The sequence below is a fragment of the Neomonachus schauinslandi genome, chromosome 4 (assembly GCF_002201575.2).
Source record: "Neomonachus schauinslandi chromosome 4, ASM220157v2, whole genome shotgun sequence".
NCBI lineage: Eukaryota > Metazoa > Chordata > Mammalia > Carnivora > Phocidae > Neomonachus > Neomonachus schauinslandi.
Genome location: NC_058406.1, coordinates 63207343 through 63228495, shown reverse-complemented (window position 1 = coordinate 63228495; position 21153 = coordinate 63207343). Strand labels below are relative to the sequence as shown.

The following is a 21153-nucleotide window of genomic DNA, read 5'->3' as shown; positions in this document are numbered from 1 at the left end:
TTCTTTTTGTTGTCTGATTGCTGTCGCTAGGACTTCTAGTACTATGTTGAACAACAGTGGCAAGAGTGGGCATCCTTGACGTGTTCCTGATCTTAAGGGAAAGGCTCTCAGCTTTCCCCATTGAGGATGATATTTGCTGTGGGTTTTTCATAGATGGATTTTATGAACTTGAGGAATGTTCCCTCTATCCCTATACTCTGGAGAGTTTTAATCAGGAAAGGATGTTTAATTTTGTCAAATGCTTTTTCTGCATCAACTGAGAGGACCATATGATTCTTCTCCCTCCTCTTATTAATGTGTTCTATCACATTGATTGATTTGCGAATGTTGAGCCATCCTTGCATCCCGGGGATAAATCCCACTTGGTCGTGGTGGATGATCCTTTTAATGTATTGTTGGATCCTATTAGCTAGGATTTTGTTGAGGATTTTGGAATCCATATTCATCAGGGATATCGGTCTGAAATTCTCCTTTTTGATGGGGTCTTTGCCTGGTTTGGGGATTAAGGTAATGCTGGCCTCATAGAATGAGTTTGGAAGTTTTCCTCCTGTTTCTATTTTTTGGAACAGCTTCAGTAGAATAGGTATTATTTCTTCTTTGAGTGTTTGGTAGAATTCCCCAGGGAATCCATCAGGCCCTGGACTCTTGTTTTTTGGGAGGTTTTTGATCACTGCTTCAATCTCGTTACTGGTTATTGGCCTATTCAGGTTGTCAATTTCTTCCTGGTTCAGTCTTGGCAGCTTATAGGTTTCCAGGAAGGCCTCCATTTCATCCAGATTGCTCAGTTTATTGGCATATAGTTATTGATAATAATTTCTAATAATTGTTTCTATTTCCTTGGTGTTAGTCATGATCTCTCTCCTTTCATTCATAATTTTATTAATTTGGGTCCTTTCTCTTTCCTTTTGGGTAAGTCTGGCCAGTGGTTTATCGATTTTATTAATTCTTTCAAAGAACCAACTTCTAGTTTCGTTGATCTGATCTACTGTGTTTCTGGTTTCTAATTCATTGATTTCTGCTCTAATTTTAATTATTTCTCTTCTAGTGCATGGCATAGGCGTCGTTTTTTGCCTTTTCTCTAGTTCTTTAAGGTGTAGAGTTAGTTGGTGAATTCGGGATTTTTCTATTTTTTTGAGTGAGGCTTGGATGGCTATGTATTTCCCCCTTAGGACCGCCTTTGCAGTATCCCATAGGTTTTGGACCGATGTGTTTTCATTCTCATTGATTTCCATGAATTGTTTAAGTTCTTCTTTGATTTCCTGGTTGACCCAAACATTCTTGAGCAGAGTGGTCTCTAGCTTCCAAGTGTTTGAATTTCTGCCAAATTTTTTCTTGTGATGGAGTTTGAGTTTTAGAGCATTGTGGTCTGAGAATATGCAGGGAATAATCTCAATGTTTTGGTATCAGTTGAGACCTGATTTGTGACCCAGTATATGGTCTATTCTGGAGAAAGTTCCATGTGTGCTTGAGAAGAATGAGTATTCTGCTGTTTTAGGGTGGAATGTTCTGTAAATACCTACGAGGTCCATCTGGTCCAATGTATCATTCAAAGCTCTTGTTTCCTTATTGATTTTCTGTTTAGATGATCTGTCCATTGCTGAGAGTGGAGTATTGAGGTCTCCTACAATTAACGTATTGTTATCAGTAGGACTCTTTGTTTTGGTTAACAGTTGGCTTATGTAGATGGCTGCTCCCATGTTGGGGGCATAGATATTTACAATTGTTAGATCTTCTTGTTGGATAGACCCTTTAAGAATGATATAGTGTCCTTCTGCGTCTCTTATTACAGACTTTAGTTTAAAATCTAATTTGTCTGATATAAGAATTGCTACCCCAGCTTTCTTTTGAGGTCCGCTGGCATGGAAGATGGATCTCCATCCCTTCACTTTCAGTCTGGATGTATCTTTAGGTTCAAAATGAGTCTCTTGTATGAGTCTCTTGTAGACAGCATATGGATGGTCCTGTCTTTTTATCCAATCTGCAACCCTGTGCTGTTTTTGTTTTTGTTTTTGTTTTTTTAAAGATTTTATTTATTTATTTGAGAGAGAGAATGAGAGAGAGAGAGAGTACATGAGTGGGGAGGGTCAGAGGGAGAAGCAGACCCCCTGCTGAGCAGGGAGCCCGATGCGGGACTTGATCCCGGGACTCCAGGATCATGACCCGAGCCGAAGGCAGTCGCTTAACCAACTGAGCCACCCAGGCACCCCACCCTGTCCCGTTTTATGGGAGAGTTTAGGCCATTCACGTTGAGAGTGATTACTGAAAGATATGAATTAATTGTCATCATGTTGCCTGTGAAGATGTTGTTTTTATAGATTGTCCCTGTAAATTTCTGTTGTATATCACTCTTGGGGTCTTTCTCCTTTTATAGAACCCCCCTTAATATTTCTTGCAGGGCCGGCTTAGTGGTCACATATTCTTTCAGCTTCTGCCGGTCGTAGAAGCTCTGCATCTCTCCATCCATTCTAAATGAAAGCCTTGCCGGATAAAGTATTCTTGGCTGCATGTTCTTCTCATTTAGTACCCTGAATATGTCTTGCCAGGCCTTTCTGGCTTGCCAGGTCTCTGCGGATAGGTCTGACGTTATTCTGATGTTCCTCCCTCTGTACGTAAGGAATCTCTTCCTCCAACTGCCCTTAAGATGGTTTCCTTGGTTCTAAGATTTGCAAGTTTTACTATTACATGCCAGGGTGTTGGCCTGTTTTCCTTGATCTTGGGAGGGGTCCTCTCTGCCTCTAGGACTCAAATGTTTGTTTCATTCCCCAGATTAGGGAAGTTCTCAGCTACGATTTGCTCAGATACATCTTCTACTCTTCTCTCTCTCTCCACTCCCTCCGGGATTCCAATTATTCTGACATTGGAACGCTTCATGGTGTCACTTATTTCTCTGATTCTATTTTCATGGATTCTGAGTTGCTTTTCCCTGGCCTCCTCTTTTCCCTTTTTATCTATTATATTGTCTTCCAGGTCATTTATTCTCTCTTCTGCCTCAGTTACCCTAGCTGTTAGATTATCTAGATTGGATTGGATCTCATTGATAGCATTTTTAAGTTCTGCCAATTCACCTTTTATTTCTGCCCTTAGAGACTCTATGTTGCCATTAATTGATTTCTCCATTCTAGCCATTGTCTTCACAATTGCTAGCCTGAATTCCATCTCCGACATCTTGGTTATATCTGCATCCATTTGTGAATTGGCAGCGTAAGTCATAATCTCTGAGTCTTTTCTATTTTGGGGGGCTCCTCCTCCTAGTCATTCTGTTGATGGGTGTTTGAGGGAATGTATAGAGTCCAAATTATTGACCAGAACCCAAGCAAGATGCACCTGTTTTCTTGGGACCTTAGGGTTGCTGGCCTCTTGTTTTCCCAGCCTGTCTTCTGTGGGAGGGGCCTGCCGCGCTGTTAGTCAGGCAACCCTGTTTGGGCGGAGTTGCCCTGCGCCCCTGTGGCAGGGGATGGGCTCAGCGGGAATCAGTTTGGGGGGCTTTTGTTCTCTGACGGCTTTCCCTGGTGGCTTTCCGCGTCTCTTCCGCGAGTCAGAGCAGAAGAGACCATTTCCAACCCTCTGCCTCAGAGCAGAGAGACCGCAGTCTGTTCTTCAGTGAGCTCTCCAGGCCACACTGTCTCCGTTTCTGTCCATGCTGCTATAAACTGCAGCGTCCTGGGTTGTGCGCCCCTCCGCAGCGCTCCCAGTCCTGCCTCCAGGTCGGGGCACGTCTCTGCCCTTTGTGCTTCTAAAACCGCCAGCCGCTCCCAGTTCGTGGGCGCACCACCGCTGCTCCGGGTTTCCGTCCTGGGGGCTGCCCTAAAGTCCTTTCCCGACGCTACCGGTCTGCGAGTCTGTGCCTGTCCGCAATGCGCGAGGCTGTCACTCACCGGCGGTGTAGGTTCCCCACGTCCAGGCACCCTCCCGCCGCCATTTATCCTCCGATATCTGCCTGCAGAATCACAGCTCTCCGCTTCCTACCTCAAAACCAACGGCCTGCGATACTCTGTTTGTAGAGATCCAGATCTTCTTACATCTCAGGCTGGTTTCGTGGGTGCTCAGAGTGGTCTGGTAGATATCCAGCTCAATTCCGGGGACCGGTTGAAATAGGGTCCCCTACTCCTCCGCCATCTTTCCCCCCTCCTTCCAGACTTGACATTTCTTACAAACTCAGACATCTGCTTATATGGCTTGCTCATTTTATAAGCCTGTGAAGAGACTGACTCCTATAACTGCAAATACTGGGATGAAATACAAGCTAGTTTTTTTGTTTGTCTGTTTGTTTGGGGGGGTTTTTGTTTTGTTTTGTTTTGTTCTGCAGGGAGATGGTTGCTGGGGTATTATTATAGATTCTGGGGCAGCAGCATGGCTTACTGGAAAGAGATGAACTTGGAGTGAAGACATTATTAGTTTTGTGACCTTGGGGATAATGATACTTTCCTCCCAGGGTTGAGGGGAGAATTAAACTGATCATGAGAGCCCTTGGCACAGGGCACGCACTTAATAAAAGCTGTTGACTCTGAATTTTCTTCAAGGTGATGAATATACAGTAAAAAAAAACTGGAAGTTTTAGGTTGGGTTCTCTGCTGGTTTCCCCCAAAGAAAATTAATTAAAAAGCAAAGTGATTTTAAAAGGGGTGTTTTTGCATTTACTATTTAGAACCAAGTGTGTTCTTCCTGAGTCATCAAGCTTCTAAATTAAAGACAAGACAAGCAAACAAAAAGCCCCATACCTCCTAGCACATGGTGTGTGCCTCAAAAGTCCATCCCATCTGTTCATGTCTGGGCCCATTCCCACTCCTAACGCTGGGGGAAGTTCTAGCAAAATCATCAAAAAGGTAAATGGTCCCAACTGTCTTTGTCTCTTTTTCACCTCAACACCCTGTCTTCCTTTGGATCTTGGAACGGATATGGTTTCCTGGTTTCCCAAAGTCCCCTGCTCCACCGAGGGCTATCCTAAAGTAGAACCATAGTGTGGTGGTTGAGTCTCAGTGATGTCAGACTGCCTGGTTGAATTTTTGACATGTTACTTAACCTCTTTGGGCCTCAGTTCTGTATCTGTAAAATGGGAATAATAACAAAACTTTGTAGGGTTGTGGTGAGGCTTAATGCATGTGAAGTGCTTTGAATGGTGGCTGAAACATAGAAAGCACTCCAGAAATTTTAGCTAATATTATTATTATTGTTATTATTATTACTACTACTACTACTCTTCCTCCAGGTTCTTACCCTGAAAATCCCACACAGATGCAAGGCTAGAAAGCAACATTTTCAGCAAGGAGGCTGAGGAGGTCAGGAGCACAGGTTTTGGGACTGGCCACTCTCTAGCTGGGTGACCTGGGGCAAGTCACTTAATACCTCTGTCTCAACTGAAACTTGGGGCTGGAGGTTAGGGTTGTTAAAATACTTGAACAATGCTTAGCATTATGTCTGATTCGGAATCGGTACTGACTACGTTTTAGGTATTATTATTGTTCTGAGTGCACTGTTACATTATCTCATTTAGCCCTCATAAAACCGCTATTTTGCAAGTGAGGAAGCTTTTAGCACAAAGAAGCCCAAGGCCACACGATTAGTTAACTGGCAGAAACAGAATTCCAACCCAGGCAGTCTGACCCCTCAGCCTATGGTTTTAACCACTGTGCACCATGGCTGTAACACTGGACAACACCACCTCTGGTTAACGATGAGGCATTCCTTCATGCTTCAGGGTCCATGACTGACAGTGACTTAATACGTTTCTACTCCTAACGGGGTTACGTTTTTAAAGAACACTCTTATGGTTTTTTTTTTTTTAAAGATTTTATTTATTTATTTGACAGAGAGATAGAGAGAGAGAACAAGTAGGCAGAGAGGCAGGCAGAGAGAGGGGGAGAAACAGGCTCCCCACCGAGCAGTGAGCCCGATGCAGGGCTCGATCCCAGGACCCTGGGACCATGACCTGAGCCAAAGGCAGCCCCTTAACCGACTGAGCCACCCAGGCGCCCCCACTCCTATGGTTTTTGATATTTGATAATAGCACGACTTTTACTGGTCTGAATTTAAAACTGAAAAGGACTGCAAAATTAACAATGTCCTAAAATGATGACAATTTTTTTCAGCTGCAGTTGGTTATACTTGATTAAATAAGTTCATGATGGAAAATTGAGCGAGACCTTCTAGTGACACCGTATCAAGCCTCCCCTCCCCTTCAGTTCCTTGGTGATGGGACCTCAAGCCCTGGAGCAGGCTAGTGGGGACAATATTTAGATATTTCTGGGATGGTAGCGGAAGTTGATGTTTTACATACACACATACACACACACCTTGGCTTGTTTGTATACAAATAGACTCAGAGATGGGAAGGACCTTAGGAGGCAGGTAATCCACCCCCCACCCCCTCTGCCCCCAATGCAAGTACAGATCAGTTTTGAAAAACATCCCTGAGGAATGGTTATCCATAATTTGAATATTCTCAATGAGATATTCAACTGGAACCTAAAACTAGTTAGAAAATTCCTTATACATTCATCTGAATCCCACCACTTTGTCATTGCTATTTCTAGGGCTCAATCCTTGCTTGCATGGTAAAGTCTAACTCTCTTTTCTAAAATGACATAGTCCCTTATGGATAATGGAATTTCTTCACTGAACAGTTCATTACTGAGCATCACTCAGGTGCTGTGCAAGGTGTCAGGAACAGAGATATGAACAAGACCACAAACCCCGCCCACCATGGAGTGAACAGGCCAGCAGGAGCTTGCTCATTCATCATGCTTTTAGGATTTTAAGTGCTTCTCCACTTAGGTATTTCCAGATCCTTCAACCACTTCTTGCATGATCGCTTTTGGACCTCTCAATATCCTAGCTACCCTCTTTCAAAAACATAGATTAAAACAATGCTTTCATCTTCACCATGTACATTTGTTTTATTCCCTGGTCTCTGGTCACCATATAAGAATGTCAGATTTCCTCCTTGTACTTCCCTTTGAAATTCTTCACTCTGTTTATGGAAAAAATATGTCTGAATTGCCCTCCTACATTGTATCAAGCATTATGCAAAGAATTAAGGAATTATAGTAAAGTAGACATTGTCTGTGCCCCTGGGTATAATCTACTAGAGGAGAAAGACAAGTATACAAAAAGCCATAATCCATGTGACAAAGGCTATGCTAAAAATAGGAACAAGTGCTTTCAAAGTTAGGAAGGTCTGCCCGAAACCTTTGGGATGGTACTGGAGTCCCAAATAAATTCTTTGTTTTTACTATTTTATTATTTTTTGGGGTCCTTTAAAAATCTAAGTGGTAAAACTATTGTTCCCTAACATGTTTTCTATCCACATTCAAAAGAGGACATGAGAAACGTATGGTAAATAATCATGTTTGTAGAACTGCATACATAGTGTATTACATTTGATAGAATGCCTCGGTAGAAATCAGCTCTTTAATCTTCACATTATTTTCTTCATTTTATAGCTTTGGAAACTGAGGCTCAGAGCAGTTAAGTAGATGTGCGAACATCACCAAGCCATGAAGTGGCAGAACCAGAACTCAGACCCACTCAGGACTCTAAGCTTGGGGTCTTCACTTGCTGTAGTTATAGTGGCCATCCCTAATAAGAACAGGGATTCCTTAGGAAAATTGATATATGGATATACACTGTGACCCGATGGCCTACAGAAAGAGGAAGATCATCAGTAGGTGGGTGATGGTAACACTGCTCTTTGGTAACCAACTCCAAAGAGCAAAGGGCACCCTCATCACATCGCTCTCCTGCCACTTGCATTGAAATCTGTGTAAGCCTCTGTTTGCTTTCAGATTGGGTTCTCAACGTTTTGCACTCTCTCCCCAACTCCTTACTTCTGTAAATACACCATAATCCTAGAAGTTTATTTGGTTTCCCATTAATGACAGTTTCCTGTTTTGGAGGCTCCAAAGCACATCAGGTGACAGGTCACACGTAGTTCTATCTCCTTCCCTTTATTAGGCAATGATACTATTGTGTTGTCACAAATATTTTCATTTTGCCTTCAAAATGACAAGGAATTCAAGATTATTCCAGTTAATGGGACGTCACAGGAGCTCATGAGATTAATTACTAAACCTGTCTGACAAGAAGAATAATAGGGTTTTTGAAAAGAGGAAAGCAAACGGTCTCTACTGATCAGTCTTTCACACATTTTTACCTCTGGAGTATATCCTCCTGCTTTGAAATGAGGAATTCTATCAGTTCTCATTACCTTCTGCAAAGATTTGTCCTATAGTCCTGTGATGGGGCACGCTAGACATGCATAGTGATGAGGCATTTACTTTACATCTTCCGAGTGTGGAAATATATTGAACTCTGGCCCAAACTGGCAACCTAAGTGATATAACATTGCTATTGAATATGTAATATCTACACTGAAAACAGGAAGGACATCCCTGACTCTATAGTCAAGAAGAGTGGAAATATATTCTGATTAACTTATGATATTTACAAATGGGACTAGTCTTGCTTCTTACAGAATCAATTAGCTCCAACCCCCCTTGGCCAATGAAGACAGCCAGGGAGAGTTGGCGGCCTCAACCCACAGCAGGTGTTTCTGCGTTGGTGTTTGGGAAAAGTTGTAAATCACAACTTTCTGACCTTGGTCCCTCTCCAGTGTCCCTGCTTTTATAATTTCAATGGGCCATCAACAGTTTTCACTACCAAGAACAAATGCTTACTGCAGAGCTGAGAGGTAAACCTGGCCATTCCATTTTTCCGGCTTCAGCAGGGCCTTGTGGGACTTGCCACAAAAACCTGATTTGCCCATTAGAACAGGACTCAGCATGTCGGCTTCAAGTTAGTAAGTGCCCAAATTATGATAAGTGCCATGTTGCTCAAATAGATTGGTTTGGAAATGGCAGTGTTTGAATCAGTCTTACAAATACAACCCAACACACGCTTTGGCTAAATGTAGTTTTTCTTGATTTAGAAGGTAAACATCACTATGGAACTTCAGTTAACACACACACACACACACATAAACTCTGTTATCTGTTCTGGCCGGGGATTGGGGCATTATGATTTTATTCATTAAATCTATTTTGATTCTGACGGTGTCCCTGTCACAGTGTAGTAGACACAGAAGAAGTACATCATAGGGTCCTCCTTTCTGAGAAGGAAAGAAAGAAGATGATAGTCTACTATGCCAGGCATCTTTACATAGATTCTCATTTAATCTATTTATTTATTTTTAAAAGATTTTATTTATCCATTTGACAGAAAGAGAGACAGTGAGAGAGGGAAAACAAGCAGGGGGAGTGGGAGAGGGAGAAGCAGGCTCTCCGCTGAGTAGAGAGCCCTACGTGGGGCTCGATCCCAGGACCCTGGGATCATGACCCAAGCCAAAGGTAATCGCTTAACGACTGAGACACCCAGGCGCCTCCTAATCTCTTTTTTTAAGATTATTTATTTATTTTAAAGAGAAAGAGAGAGAGTGTGAGTGGGGAGAGGAGCAGAAGGGGAGGGGGAGGGATAGGGAAAAGGAAAGAATCCCAAACAGAGAGTGAAGCCCAACACAGGGCTTGATCCCATGACTCAGAGATCATGATGTGAGCAGAAATCAAGGTTGGACCCTTAATCAACTAAGCCAACCAGGCGCCCCTTGTTTAATCTAAATAGCTTGCCAGGAATTACATTCATTTTTATAGGTAAAGAAACTCAGGCTTGAAGAGGTTAAGTAACTTGGAACTCATACATGTGACATTGGCTCTAAACCAGGTCTGTCTGGCTCCACAGTCTATGTTCCTTTTCATAATGGATGCATGTAAGAGACAAGGACTGAGAGGAGACAGTATATAATGAAGTACAATATTAAATATAATCAGGTGCTAAGACTGAGGGGTATCAACCTCAAGTGCTCCGGGTGTTCAGTGGGGCAGGCAAGAAATGAATGTTTACTTTAATTATTAGAGAAGATCTCAAGGAAGAAGGAGGATTTGAAATCCTTGCAGGATTGCCAGGATTGCAGGATAAAATATTCTTTTTAATAAAGAGTTAGCTCGGGGCGCCTGGGTGGCTCAGTCATTAAGCGACTGCCTTCGGCTCAGGTCATGATCCCGGGGTCCTGGGATCGAGCCCCGCATCGGGCTCCCCGCTCCGCGGGAAGCCTGCTTCTCCCTCTCCCACTCCCCCTGGTTGTGTTCCCTCTCTCGCTGTATCTCTCTCTGTCAAATAAATAAAATCTTAAAAAAAAAAAAAAGAGCTCGTATTTGTGACATAGAGTTGTATTTTTAAAGAAGTAAAAAGTACTGCTAGTTCTTCTGGACTTTGCCCCCTAACTGTCCTCTGTCCACTTTCCTTCCTGTCCTGGGCCCACCATCTCTTACTCTCTGATGTTCTGTCTGTTTGCAGCACATATTTGGTACAACTCCAAAGCTGAGTGAAGGGAACTATCCACCTTCTCTGTGCCCCATGGAAGTCCCACAGCGCTCTGTATCATTAGTGTCTAGAAGAGTGTCTGGCACCTATGTGGTACCCAATACATATTTGCTAAATGAATGGGGAAAAAAAAGAAAAGGATAAATTGGTCAAAATAAATTTCTAGGTACTAATGTCAAATGGATTCCCTGACTGCTTGCCAATCCTGCTGTGTTTCCTTAGTTCTCTCTCCACTGGATTCTACAAATCAATCCTCTACTTGCTTCAAATCTCAGACTCTCAACAGATGGCTCTGCCTCTGCAAGTCATCTGACAGGAACATATTAACTTCCCACATTACACACCTGACCTTAGAATCCAGTCCTCCCGCGTTCAGAGGAACCTTCCTCTGTCTTGTATATTCTCCTTCTCCCTAATGAGTGGATCCTTCCTGTGAGTTTTTAAACATGCTCAATTGACTTCCTTTACAAACTAACAAAAAACGACTTCCCTAATAGCCCTTTGTAAGGTCAACAATTTCCTTCATGTTTCTATATACAATGGCCATTTTCCATTCTCCCTCTTCATCCTCTTGTCAACATCTGACCCTCTCTGCTTCTTGAAATACTGTTTTGTTTGGTTTTTGGAACACCACATTCTGCTGATTTTCCTCCTATCTCTCTAACAGCTCCTTCTACATCTTTTTCCTGCCCCATCTTCCTCTACCTGGTCTTTAAATTTCCTCATTGCTCAGTGGTAGACCCTCTTCTCTTCTCAAGTCTGTTCTCTTTAAGTATCCTCTCCATATGCAGCTTCACGTTCTACCTATATTCAGAAGCTCACAGATATCTATTTCCAGCCCAGATCTTTCCTCTGAGCACCAGATTTGTATATCCAATTGTTCACTTGAATTCTCTACTTGGATGCATTAAGGCATTTTGAACTCACATGTCTAAAATTACACTCATGCTCTTCCCTTTCAGAACTGGTGTTTTCTTAGTGTTCTGTCTCAGTGAATGCCACTACCATCTACCCAGCTGTACAAGTTAAAAACCTAAGAATTTTTTCCAAAGTTCACTCCCTGTTGGCTCTCATATTCAGTTTAACATGAAGTCCTGTTGATTTTGCCTCACAAGTACCTCTTAAATAAATTCCTTTCTGTCCATCTCCTCCACTACTCCGGTGCAAGGTACCATCCATTATCTCTTTTCAGGACCACTGAAACCTCCCTCGACCCATTCTTGCCTTCCTCCAATGTGTTCTTCACATCACAGCAAGAGCAATCTTTTTTTAAAACATAAATGTAGTTATGTTATGTCCTGCCCCCTCCCCTCCGCCCCATATACCCCTGCCATAAACAAAACAAAACAAAACAACTCTTCAAGGCTTCCCATTGCTCTTAGAATAAAGTCAAAACACATAACCTGCTCTACAAAGCCCACTCTCCAGGCCATAATGGGGGGCAGCGAGGAGACAAAGAAATGAGGCCACAGAGGTGGCATAAGCCAAGGGATCCAAAAGTTTTAAGAAAGCAGAAAGCGTCATTGGGGCGCCTGGGTGGCTCAGTCGTTAGGCGTCTGCCTTCGGCTCAGGTCATGGTCCCAGGGTCCTGGGATCAAGCCCCACATTGGGCTCCCAGCTTGGCAGGAAGCCTGCTTCTCCCTCTCTCACTCCCCCTGCTCGTGTTCCTTCTCTCGCTATGTCTCTATCTGTCGAATAAATAAATAAAATCTTAAAAAAAAAAAAGTGTCATCAGTGTGTTGGACTCCATACATTGTAAATGTCTTCCTGACTTGGCAGTAATGAGATGATTTTTAATAGTCTGTTAGAGAAACAGGGTAGGCAGAAGCTGGTTTATGGGGTAGATTGGGAGGTGAAGTCATGGAGCAGAGGAGCTGACTTTGCTTTTACCAAGTTTGGTATTGAAGGAAAAGGGAGAAGATAGTATCCCACTTGGTCTTCCTATGACACTTGGTGCTGTTGACCACTCCTTTCTTCAAAGTAGGGATGTTGGGTTGTTAGAGGAAAAAAACGATACTTTGAGGATGAGAGCCTTGAGAAAGATGAAGCAATACCCATTAATAGAACAAGGTCCTAGGGAGATGGAGGGGGTGGGATCAAGGACTTGGGTGGACAGTGAGCCAGGATCCACTCTGTTGTTTGGTGCATATCCATTAAGGATTGTTATGTCTTCTTGGAATAGTGACTCCTTTCTTGTTATGTAATGCCTTTCTTTAACCCTGATAAATTTCTTTGCTCTTATGTTTGCTCTGTCTGAAATTAATATAGCTACTCTTGTTTTGCTTTGGTTAGTGGTAGCATGGCATATCTTTCTCCATCTGTTTACATTAATTTACAAGTGTCTTTATATTTAAAGTAGGTTTCTGGTAGACAACATATATTTCAGTCTTACTTTTTGATCCACTCTGAAAATCCCTGTCTTTTACTTGGTATATTTAGATTGCTGACATTTTTGTTTGCTCATTTATTTTTTTTAGTAATCTCTACACCCAACATAGGGCTTGAGCTCATGACCCCAAGATCAAGAGTTCCATGCTCTTCCAACTGAGCCAGCCAGGCACCCCTAGATCACTGACATTTAAAGTGTTTGTTGATATAGTTGGATTAATATCTCCATATTTGTTATTGTTTTCTATTTATTACTCATTTTCTTTGTTCCTATTTTTGGCTTCCAAACTTTTCTGCCTTCATGGTTTTAACTGAGCTTTAAATCATTTAATTGAGGTTTTAAATGATTCTATTTTCTCTTCTTTCTTAGCATATCAATTACACTTCTTTTTAAACTTTTTTTAGTGGCTGCCCTAGAGTTTGCAATATACATTTAAAAGAATCCAAGTCCACTTTCAAATAAGTGGACAGTGAGAACGGCTTATAGTAACAAAATATTCCTAATTCTTCCTCCCATGCCTTGTATCATTGCTGTCATTCATTTCACTTATACATAAGCGTGCATAATTGAATACATCATTGCTATTATTATTTTGAACAAACTATTATCTGTTAGATTAAGAATAAGAAAAATAAAAGTTTTCATGTTAATTTCATTTAATTCATTCTCTCATAGTTTTCCTTTCCTTATTATGTAGATACCAATTCTTAATCTATATCCCTTCCCTTCTCTTTAGAGAACTTCTTTTAACATTTCTTGCAAGGCAGGCTTACTGGCAACAAACTTCCTCAATTTTTGTTTGAGAAAATCTTTTGCTCCTTCACTTTGAAGCATAATTTACAGGATAGGATACAGAATTCCAGGTTTAAAAAAATGTTTTCCCCTTACACACTAAGTATTTCATTTTACTCTCTTCTTGCTTGCATGTTTTTTGAGAAGTTGAATGTCTTTTTTATCTTTGCTTCTCTATAAGTAAGGTGTATTTTTTCTCATGCTTTTTTCAAGATTTTTTCTTTATCTTTGATTTTTTTTGCAGTTTGAATATATTTGTATATTTCATCTTTTGTAATTGTCTCATAGTTCTTGAATGTTCTGCTTTTTGTTTTTGTTTTGTTTTCTGTCTTCTATCTCTCTGCGTTTCAGTTTTGGAAGTTTTTGTTGTCAGATCCTCAAGTTCAGATATTTTTTCTTCAGCCATGTCCAGTTTACTAATGAGCCTATCAAAGGCATTCTTCATTTCTTTTATAGTGTTTTTGATCTCTGGCATTTCTTTTGTTTCTTTCCATCTCTCTGCTTACATTACCCTGAATGTTATCTGTTCTTGCATGTTGTCTACTTTTTTCACTTAAGCCCTCAACATATTCATCATATTTTTTAGTAAAAATCCTGTTCTGATAAGTCCACTAATCCTGCCATTTATTACTCTTGTTCCAATGCTTTTCAAATGTGTCTTTGCCTTTTAGTATGCCTTGTAATTTTTTGTTGAAAGGTGGACATGATGTACTAGGTAAAAGAAACTGCAATAAATAAACTTTTAGTAATGTAGTGGCAAGGTGAAGGGGCAAAGGAAACATTCTATGAAACACATATAGTTCTATGATTAGGTCTCAGTCTTTTGGTGAGCCCCTGGACTATGAACTTCACCAGTGTATCTTAGGTTTTCCCCCCTTTTAGGTGGGACAGGATAGCTGGGGGGTTGGGGGGTGGAGGCTGGAGTTATGTATTTCCGTTCTCCCAGGTAGGGTAGGCTCTGATAAAATCCCAGCAAGTTAGGTTCTGACAAAATAGTTTCCCCTGGGAGTAGGTCTTGTTAAGAACAGAGGGCTCTGGTGTATTTCAAAATGGTTCCTTTTCCCTTCCCCCTTGCCAGAAGCACTAAATGATTTTTCTCTGATATTCACTGTGAGGACCTGGTAGAGCTCCTGGAGGTAAAACTCATGAAAGTGTGGGGACCCCTATGACTTGCTCCCCCTGGAGTTTTTAACTCTCACACTTGCCCATACCGAGCCTCCTGCAATTTGCCAATTACAGTTTAGGTTTTCCTACCCTGGCACTGGTTTCTGGTGAGGTTCTTGCTTGCGGGTTTCTACACTTGTGATTTTTTGACTCTGCCTGTCTCTCCAATTTTTGGTACAGTGGTTTGCTTTGTGACCTCACGAGTCTCTGAGAGATCTAAGAACTGTTGAATTTTCAGTCTGTTCAGCTTTTTACGTGTTAGGAAACACGGGTTACAATTATGCTCCTACATGCCAGACTGAAAAGCAGAAGTGCTCAATTAGCATTCCCTTAGCTGAGCACGTGGGGGCCTTTGTCAGACACAGAAAGGCCGTGATGTCTGAAAAGTTCAGTCTAAGCTGGAAAAGAAGGGTTTATATTTATGGAGCTTTTGTTCTGTACAAGGTTCCTTGCCCTGTGTATCTCTCCCAATAGTACTTCCAAGTGAGGTTCCCATCAACATTTTCTAGAAGAGGAAACCCAGGCTCAAAAGAGTTAACAAGTTATCAAAAATTACATATTCAGAAGAAGAACTGAAGTCATTTTATGGGCTTTTAAAAATGGACCTTTACTGGGCATATGCTGCATGCCAGACTGTGTGGCAGGCGTTGAGGACAACTAGAACAGAACACAATCCCTGCAGTGCCAGAGAATATTACAACATAGGATCTCATGGCCACCCACCTCCCCGCCCCCTGAGAAGGTGAACTGAACATGTAACAAGATGAGGGCTTCCTTGAGAAGAAGCTTGGTCCTGATGGCACATGAGTGGGATTATCTGGGGTAGGCATGATACGGTTGTGGAAGCTTCCATATAGAGGAAAGCGACTGTGTAAATCACAAGCCACTTGGGGGAACTGAAGATGGCTTGGTGTAGCTGGAGCACTGAGTGTATTTTGGTGATTGGCAAGGGATGACTTTGGGAGGGATGTAGGGGGTCAGATTTTGATTTGAAGGTTCTCTCAGTTTCATTCTGACATCAATGAGGAGCCAAAAAGGTTTTTTTTTTTTTTTTTAAGATTTTATTTATTTATTTGACAGAGAGAGAGAGCACAAGCAGGGGGAGCGGCAGGCAGAGGGAGAGGGAGAAGCAGGCTTCTCGCTGAGCAAGGAGCCCGATGTGGGGCTCGATCGCAGGACCCGGGATCCTGAGCCGAAGGCAGACACTTAACCAACTGAGCCACCCGGGCACCCCCAAAAAGGGTTTTAAGAAGCAGAATGCCATGACTGGCTTTGTTTTTCAACAAGACAATTACGATGGGTGAGGACGCTGGGGCAGGGAGATTGGTTAGGAGACTGTCTCTGTGATCCCAGGGAGGAAGGCTGAGGGTGCCAACCAGGGCAGTGGTGCTGGCACCAGAGTGGGAAGGAGCGATTTCTGCACAGGAGAACTGAATGCCTTCTTGATCAAACTGATGTAGGACGTGAGAGAAAGGAAGCAGGCTATGAAGACATCCAGTCTCTGGCTTGGGCAGCTGGTAGGCTGGAGGTATCCTTAACAGAAATAGGGAAAACAGAAGGACAAGCAGATTTTGTGGGGGAAGATGGTGATTTTGGTTTTGGATGTGTTGAATTTGAGATGCACATGGGAAATCCAACCAGCGCTGTTTAGCAGGCAGACATATGTACCAGGAGCTCACCTGGGAGCTCTGAGCGAAGTGGATCGTGGCTGTGGTTGAGCTTTTTTTAAAGGGGAACATGTTCAGTGAGGATTGAAGGGGCCACAGATGTTGGGGAACACTGACATTTAAAGAAGGGACTGGCAGAGAGCAGCTCAGCAAGGACACCAAGAACCAGTGGACCAACAAGTAGGAGGAGCGCCGAGAGAGTGAACACAGAGCAGGGCAAGAGATACGTCTGAGGCTGACTCAGTGTTCACCAAACTCAACCCTCCATTCCTGGATGCATAAGCAAGCTCCATTTCCCAGCCTCCCTGCACGTGTGGAGGGCCACTGACTGCGGCTGCCCACCGAATGTTGGAAGAGGTAATGTGCGATTAAGAGCAGGTCCGTCTTCCTCAGGCTCTTTGCCTTCCCTTCCATGATCCCTCTGGAGGTTGCATGTAAAAGAACCTCTGGAAGGACAGTGCTCAGATTTTGAGTTTTTTTTTTTTAATCTGTTTTTTAAAAATTTTATTATGTTACATTAATCACCATACATTACATCATCAGTTTTTTATGTAGTTTTCCATGATTCGTTGTTTGCATATAACACCCAGTGCTCCATTCAAAACGATTTTGAGTTTTATTTGTTACTACAGCAGAACCTAGCCTATCTTTGTTGATCCTGGCTCTGAAATCAGATGGCTGTGTTTGAATTCTGTCTTTACCTCTTGCCAGCTGTGTAACTTTGAATAAACTGCTTAATTTCTCTGTACCTCAGTTTCCTTATTGGAATAATACTATAATAATAATAATAATAGAATAAGTAATAATAAAATATATTTTAAATAAAATGTGTTTTAATAAAATATAACAATAATATTGTAATAATATCTATCTTCTATAATTGAGGGTAAAATAAGGTAACGAATGTGAAGTACTTAGAGCAGAATAAATAATTTAGAAATGTTAGAGTCTAAGGGGGAGGAGAATGTCAAGACTGGGAGGATGGTTTACAGCTGGGGTCAGCAAACCAGCTTGCAGGTCAAATCCACTGCTCTGCCTGCTTGGGTACAACCTTCCGGTTTAAAAGGGGTTTTACATTTCTAAATAGTTGAGATAAATCACATGAGAATTATATGGAATGCAAGTTTCAGTATCAATACATAAAGCTTTACTGGGACCCCGCCGTACTCCTCTGTTACCGTGTTGTTATGGTTTCCTTTGCTCAACAATTCCAACAGAAGCCATTTGGCTCATAGAGCCTCATGACTCTTCAGAGTAAAAGTTTGATGAATAAAATGCAGCAGAGGTCAAGAAAGATAACTAAAAAGTGTTAACTGGAATTGGCACTAGATCACCAGTGACCCAGATACCGGCTTTACTGGGAATGGTAAAAGTAGAAACTAGATTTTGGTGTCAGGCGGATCAAAGTCTGTCTCCTGACTCCACAGCTCGCCTAGCTGGGTGATCTTGGGAAGTGTCTTAACTTCCATGAGCTTCAATGTCCTCTGCGGTAAATTGGGGATAAACGGAGCTACCTTCTTGAGTTTTTGTAAGGGTTAGCAGTAATGCACATAAACCATAAAACACAGAGTCTGGCTTATAACAGGTTCTCAATAAATGCAAGCTCTTGTTATTTAATCTACTGTCACCAAAATTGCTGTTCCTTTATAGGTAATACCTTTTGACTTTGAATATTTTATTTTTGTCTTCGGTGTTCTGATGTTTTACATTCTATGTCCAAGTCTGCCAGATTGCTCCTCTTTAATGAAGCCATCCTATTTAATACTATAACTTGTTCCCAACCCCAGCATTCCTAACCCTCTTACCTTATTCTACTTTTCCTTTTCCCATAGGACTTACCACTTCTGACATCTAGAGGATTTACTAATTTATCATGTTGATTGTTTAGTATCTGTCTTCTCTACTAGAATGTAAGCTTCTTGCTCTTTTGTACAATTATGTATTTCAACTACCCACATAGTACCTGGCATACAGTAGGGGCTCAATTAGTATTTGTTAAATGACTAAATGAAAAAAAGAATAAGGGAAGAGTTTTGTTTCTGTTGTTTTTATCCTGCTCAGAACTGGATGTGCTCCTTTAATCTGGGGACTTGTGTTGTTTCTCATCTCTGCAAAATTCTCAACTATTATCTGTTAAAATAATAAAATAAATCAAAGAATAAATAAAAGGGAGCCTCTGCCCCATCCCTCTATTTTCTCCTGGAACTGTTTTTTGAATATGTCAGCCCAATCAATCTATCCTCAGGGACTCCTGAGTTGTTTCTTACATTTGGCAACTGTTTAGCTTTCTGGTTTATTCTAAGGCAATTTCCTCAGTTCTGTCATTTAGCCTCTTCAGCTGTGTCTAGTCTACTATTCAAAACTGTTAATGGAATTTTTATTTCAATGACAATATTTTTTGTGCCTAGAATTTCTATTTCTTCCCTTTTCCTTTTTTCCTCTTCCCTCCCACTTTTTTCTGTACTTGTTTCATGGTTTATCTTCCTTTTATCTTCTTGAATATTTTAAGTATTTCTATACTGAAATTTCTTTCAGACTTTCCTGTTCTCTCTAGTTCTTGGGGTGTGAAACCTTCCATTTTTTAATTAGCTGGATATCTGGTAATTGTTCATGTCTTTACACAGCCTGTAATTTTGGATCATGAACTCCCCTTCAATAGTGGTGTTTGGAATTTGCCCCTGCTAGGGTCTTGGGAGTTGGCAACTGAAAGGGCTCCTAAAATCTATCAATGAATGGCCTGTCATTGGAGGCTGAGTTAGAAGGCAGTATGGTGCATATGTGAGGAAATGTGCCCTAAGTTCCCTTCCCCACTGTGAAGCATTTTTGTTTAACTGTGGGAAAATTACCCTTTGAATCTTTATTTTCTTATCTATAAAATAAAGATAATAATTCCCACTTCCTAGAGATGTTGTAAGGAATTAGTGAGAAAAGAATCTAAGGAACTTGGCACAATGTTCGGTATGTATTAAATGTTTATAAATGCTAAAAATATTATAAATACACAGTACCTATTACATCACTTGTCAATATTTTCTCCATGCTTTTTAATATAAAAGAAAGAACTTAATGTTCATGAAAATAGCTTCTGTTTTTCTTAAGATTTTATTTATTTATTTGAGAGACAACAAGAGTCTGTGCACTCGAGAGAGCACCAGCGGGGTGGAGGGACAGAGGCAGAGGGAGAAGCAGACTCCTCTCACTGAGCGCAGAGCCCTACGTGGGACTCGATCCCAGCACCCTGGGATCATGACATGAGCCAAAGACCGATGCGCCCTTTGAAAATAGTTTCTGGATAGGAGTATGAAATGCATAGCCAACCATTATATCTGGACACTGGTTTGCTCTATCTGCTTTATCTGTGACATACATTAGTTGAAGATGTGGGGAAAAAACCCTCATGTTCTCTCGGCTTTCAGCCATTGAAGAGGAGCACTGATGAGCAGTAGAAGGAAGTTTCAGACATTACCCTCTTTTAAAACAAAAAGCTTAATTAGAGAGTTGGATCATTTGCCAACTATTTTGGATTATTAAAATACAGCAGGAGGGAGAGTTCTTCTGCTGAGAGGAAAATGACCCAGATAAATTTCTCTGGTTTTATTAAAATAGAAAATAGACTTGACTTCTTGGCTGTGTTGTCATTGGTCATTAGTCCTTCTCAAAGGTTAGAAATAGAAAAGCAGAACGCTGAGCCTGTAGCTAGTACTCAGTAAATACTGTTAGTTCATTGTCAGAAAGGAATCGAGAGACACAGGCAAATTCTTGCACAAGAGAACCTCACATAACCTCATTTCCTTCTCGTGTAACTTAAACCACAAACCTTTTCTTAATTAGTTGCTGTTTTGGAACTGTGGGGAAGGGGGGGAGGCGAAGGGCCAAAGTGAGTGAATAAAAGCTGTAGGCTAGCATGATTTATCATGGAATATGCTATTATCTGTAAACACCTCAAAAATGATTTATAATTCTAATTTTCATAAAACATTTACAAAGGCTAAAATTGAAATATTTAAATAGAGAGGTAATTTTAGATTTTAATTACCTGATCTTCATAATCAGAGCCTGTATCAATGGTCTCTCCAGTGTCCAACATCATTGAAGGATCAAGGTCACTCGAACCTAAGATTAGAAAAGAAAAGATTACCTGATAAAGGCTGTCTGTGTATGTTTGTAAAGCAAACTATCTCCCACTAGGTTTCCATATTGTTCTTGTGGTTACATTAAATTCACAAACATTTTTAGACTCTTCTCCTTTGCTGGGCACCAGGTTTGGGCTCCCAGATAGAAAACATGGATACTCTAGATACTGTTTCCAGCCTTAAGAAGAAGACAGTCCTGTGGAGGACTCTGATTTGTCAACAGCAAGGTTCAGAAACCAAATAAAGGGCTACTAATTCTGACTAGAAGTGGAGGTGATGATGGAGGTAAGAACTAAGTACAAGGAATGAATCTATGAGCCCAAACTTTGACAGTGAGTAAGGATGGTCCAGGAGGGGAAGCGGTTTAGGGGTGTGTAGCAGTAAATGAGATAGAGGGAACACTATGAGCAAAGTGCGGAGTGGGAGAAGAGCAAGGACGTTCCAGAAATCAGTGGGGCAGAGTTTGCTAACTCCGTGAAAACCTGACAATTTTTTCCTCCAGCCTTTGGGTCACTTTAGTCCCTGATGATGAGAAACATTGGGTTAACTTAACGTATTAATAGAGAGCTTCCCCCTGTAGGTACTACAGGTTACATTAATTTGCTTACCCATTAATCCTCAAGGCTCAAACTTAAAC

The 21153-nt window shown here is 41.4% G+C and overlaps 1 protein-coding gene across 1 annotated transcript in view; it reads right to left on the bottom strand.

Moving 5' to 3' along the window:
* The window catches only part of AK5 (adenylate kinase 5), a 238586-nt gene that overhangs the window by 88257 nt on the left and 129176 nt on the right, over positions 1–21153 (bottom strand). The window contains exon 8 of the mRNA XM_021678135.1: positions 20420–20496. Coding sequence (XP_021533810.1) covers positions 20420–20496 — 77 coding nt within the window. The remainder of the gene's footprint in view (positions 1–20419; positions 20497–21153) is intronic.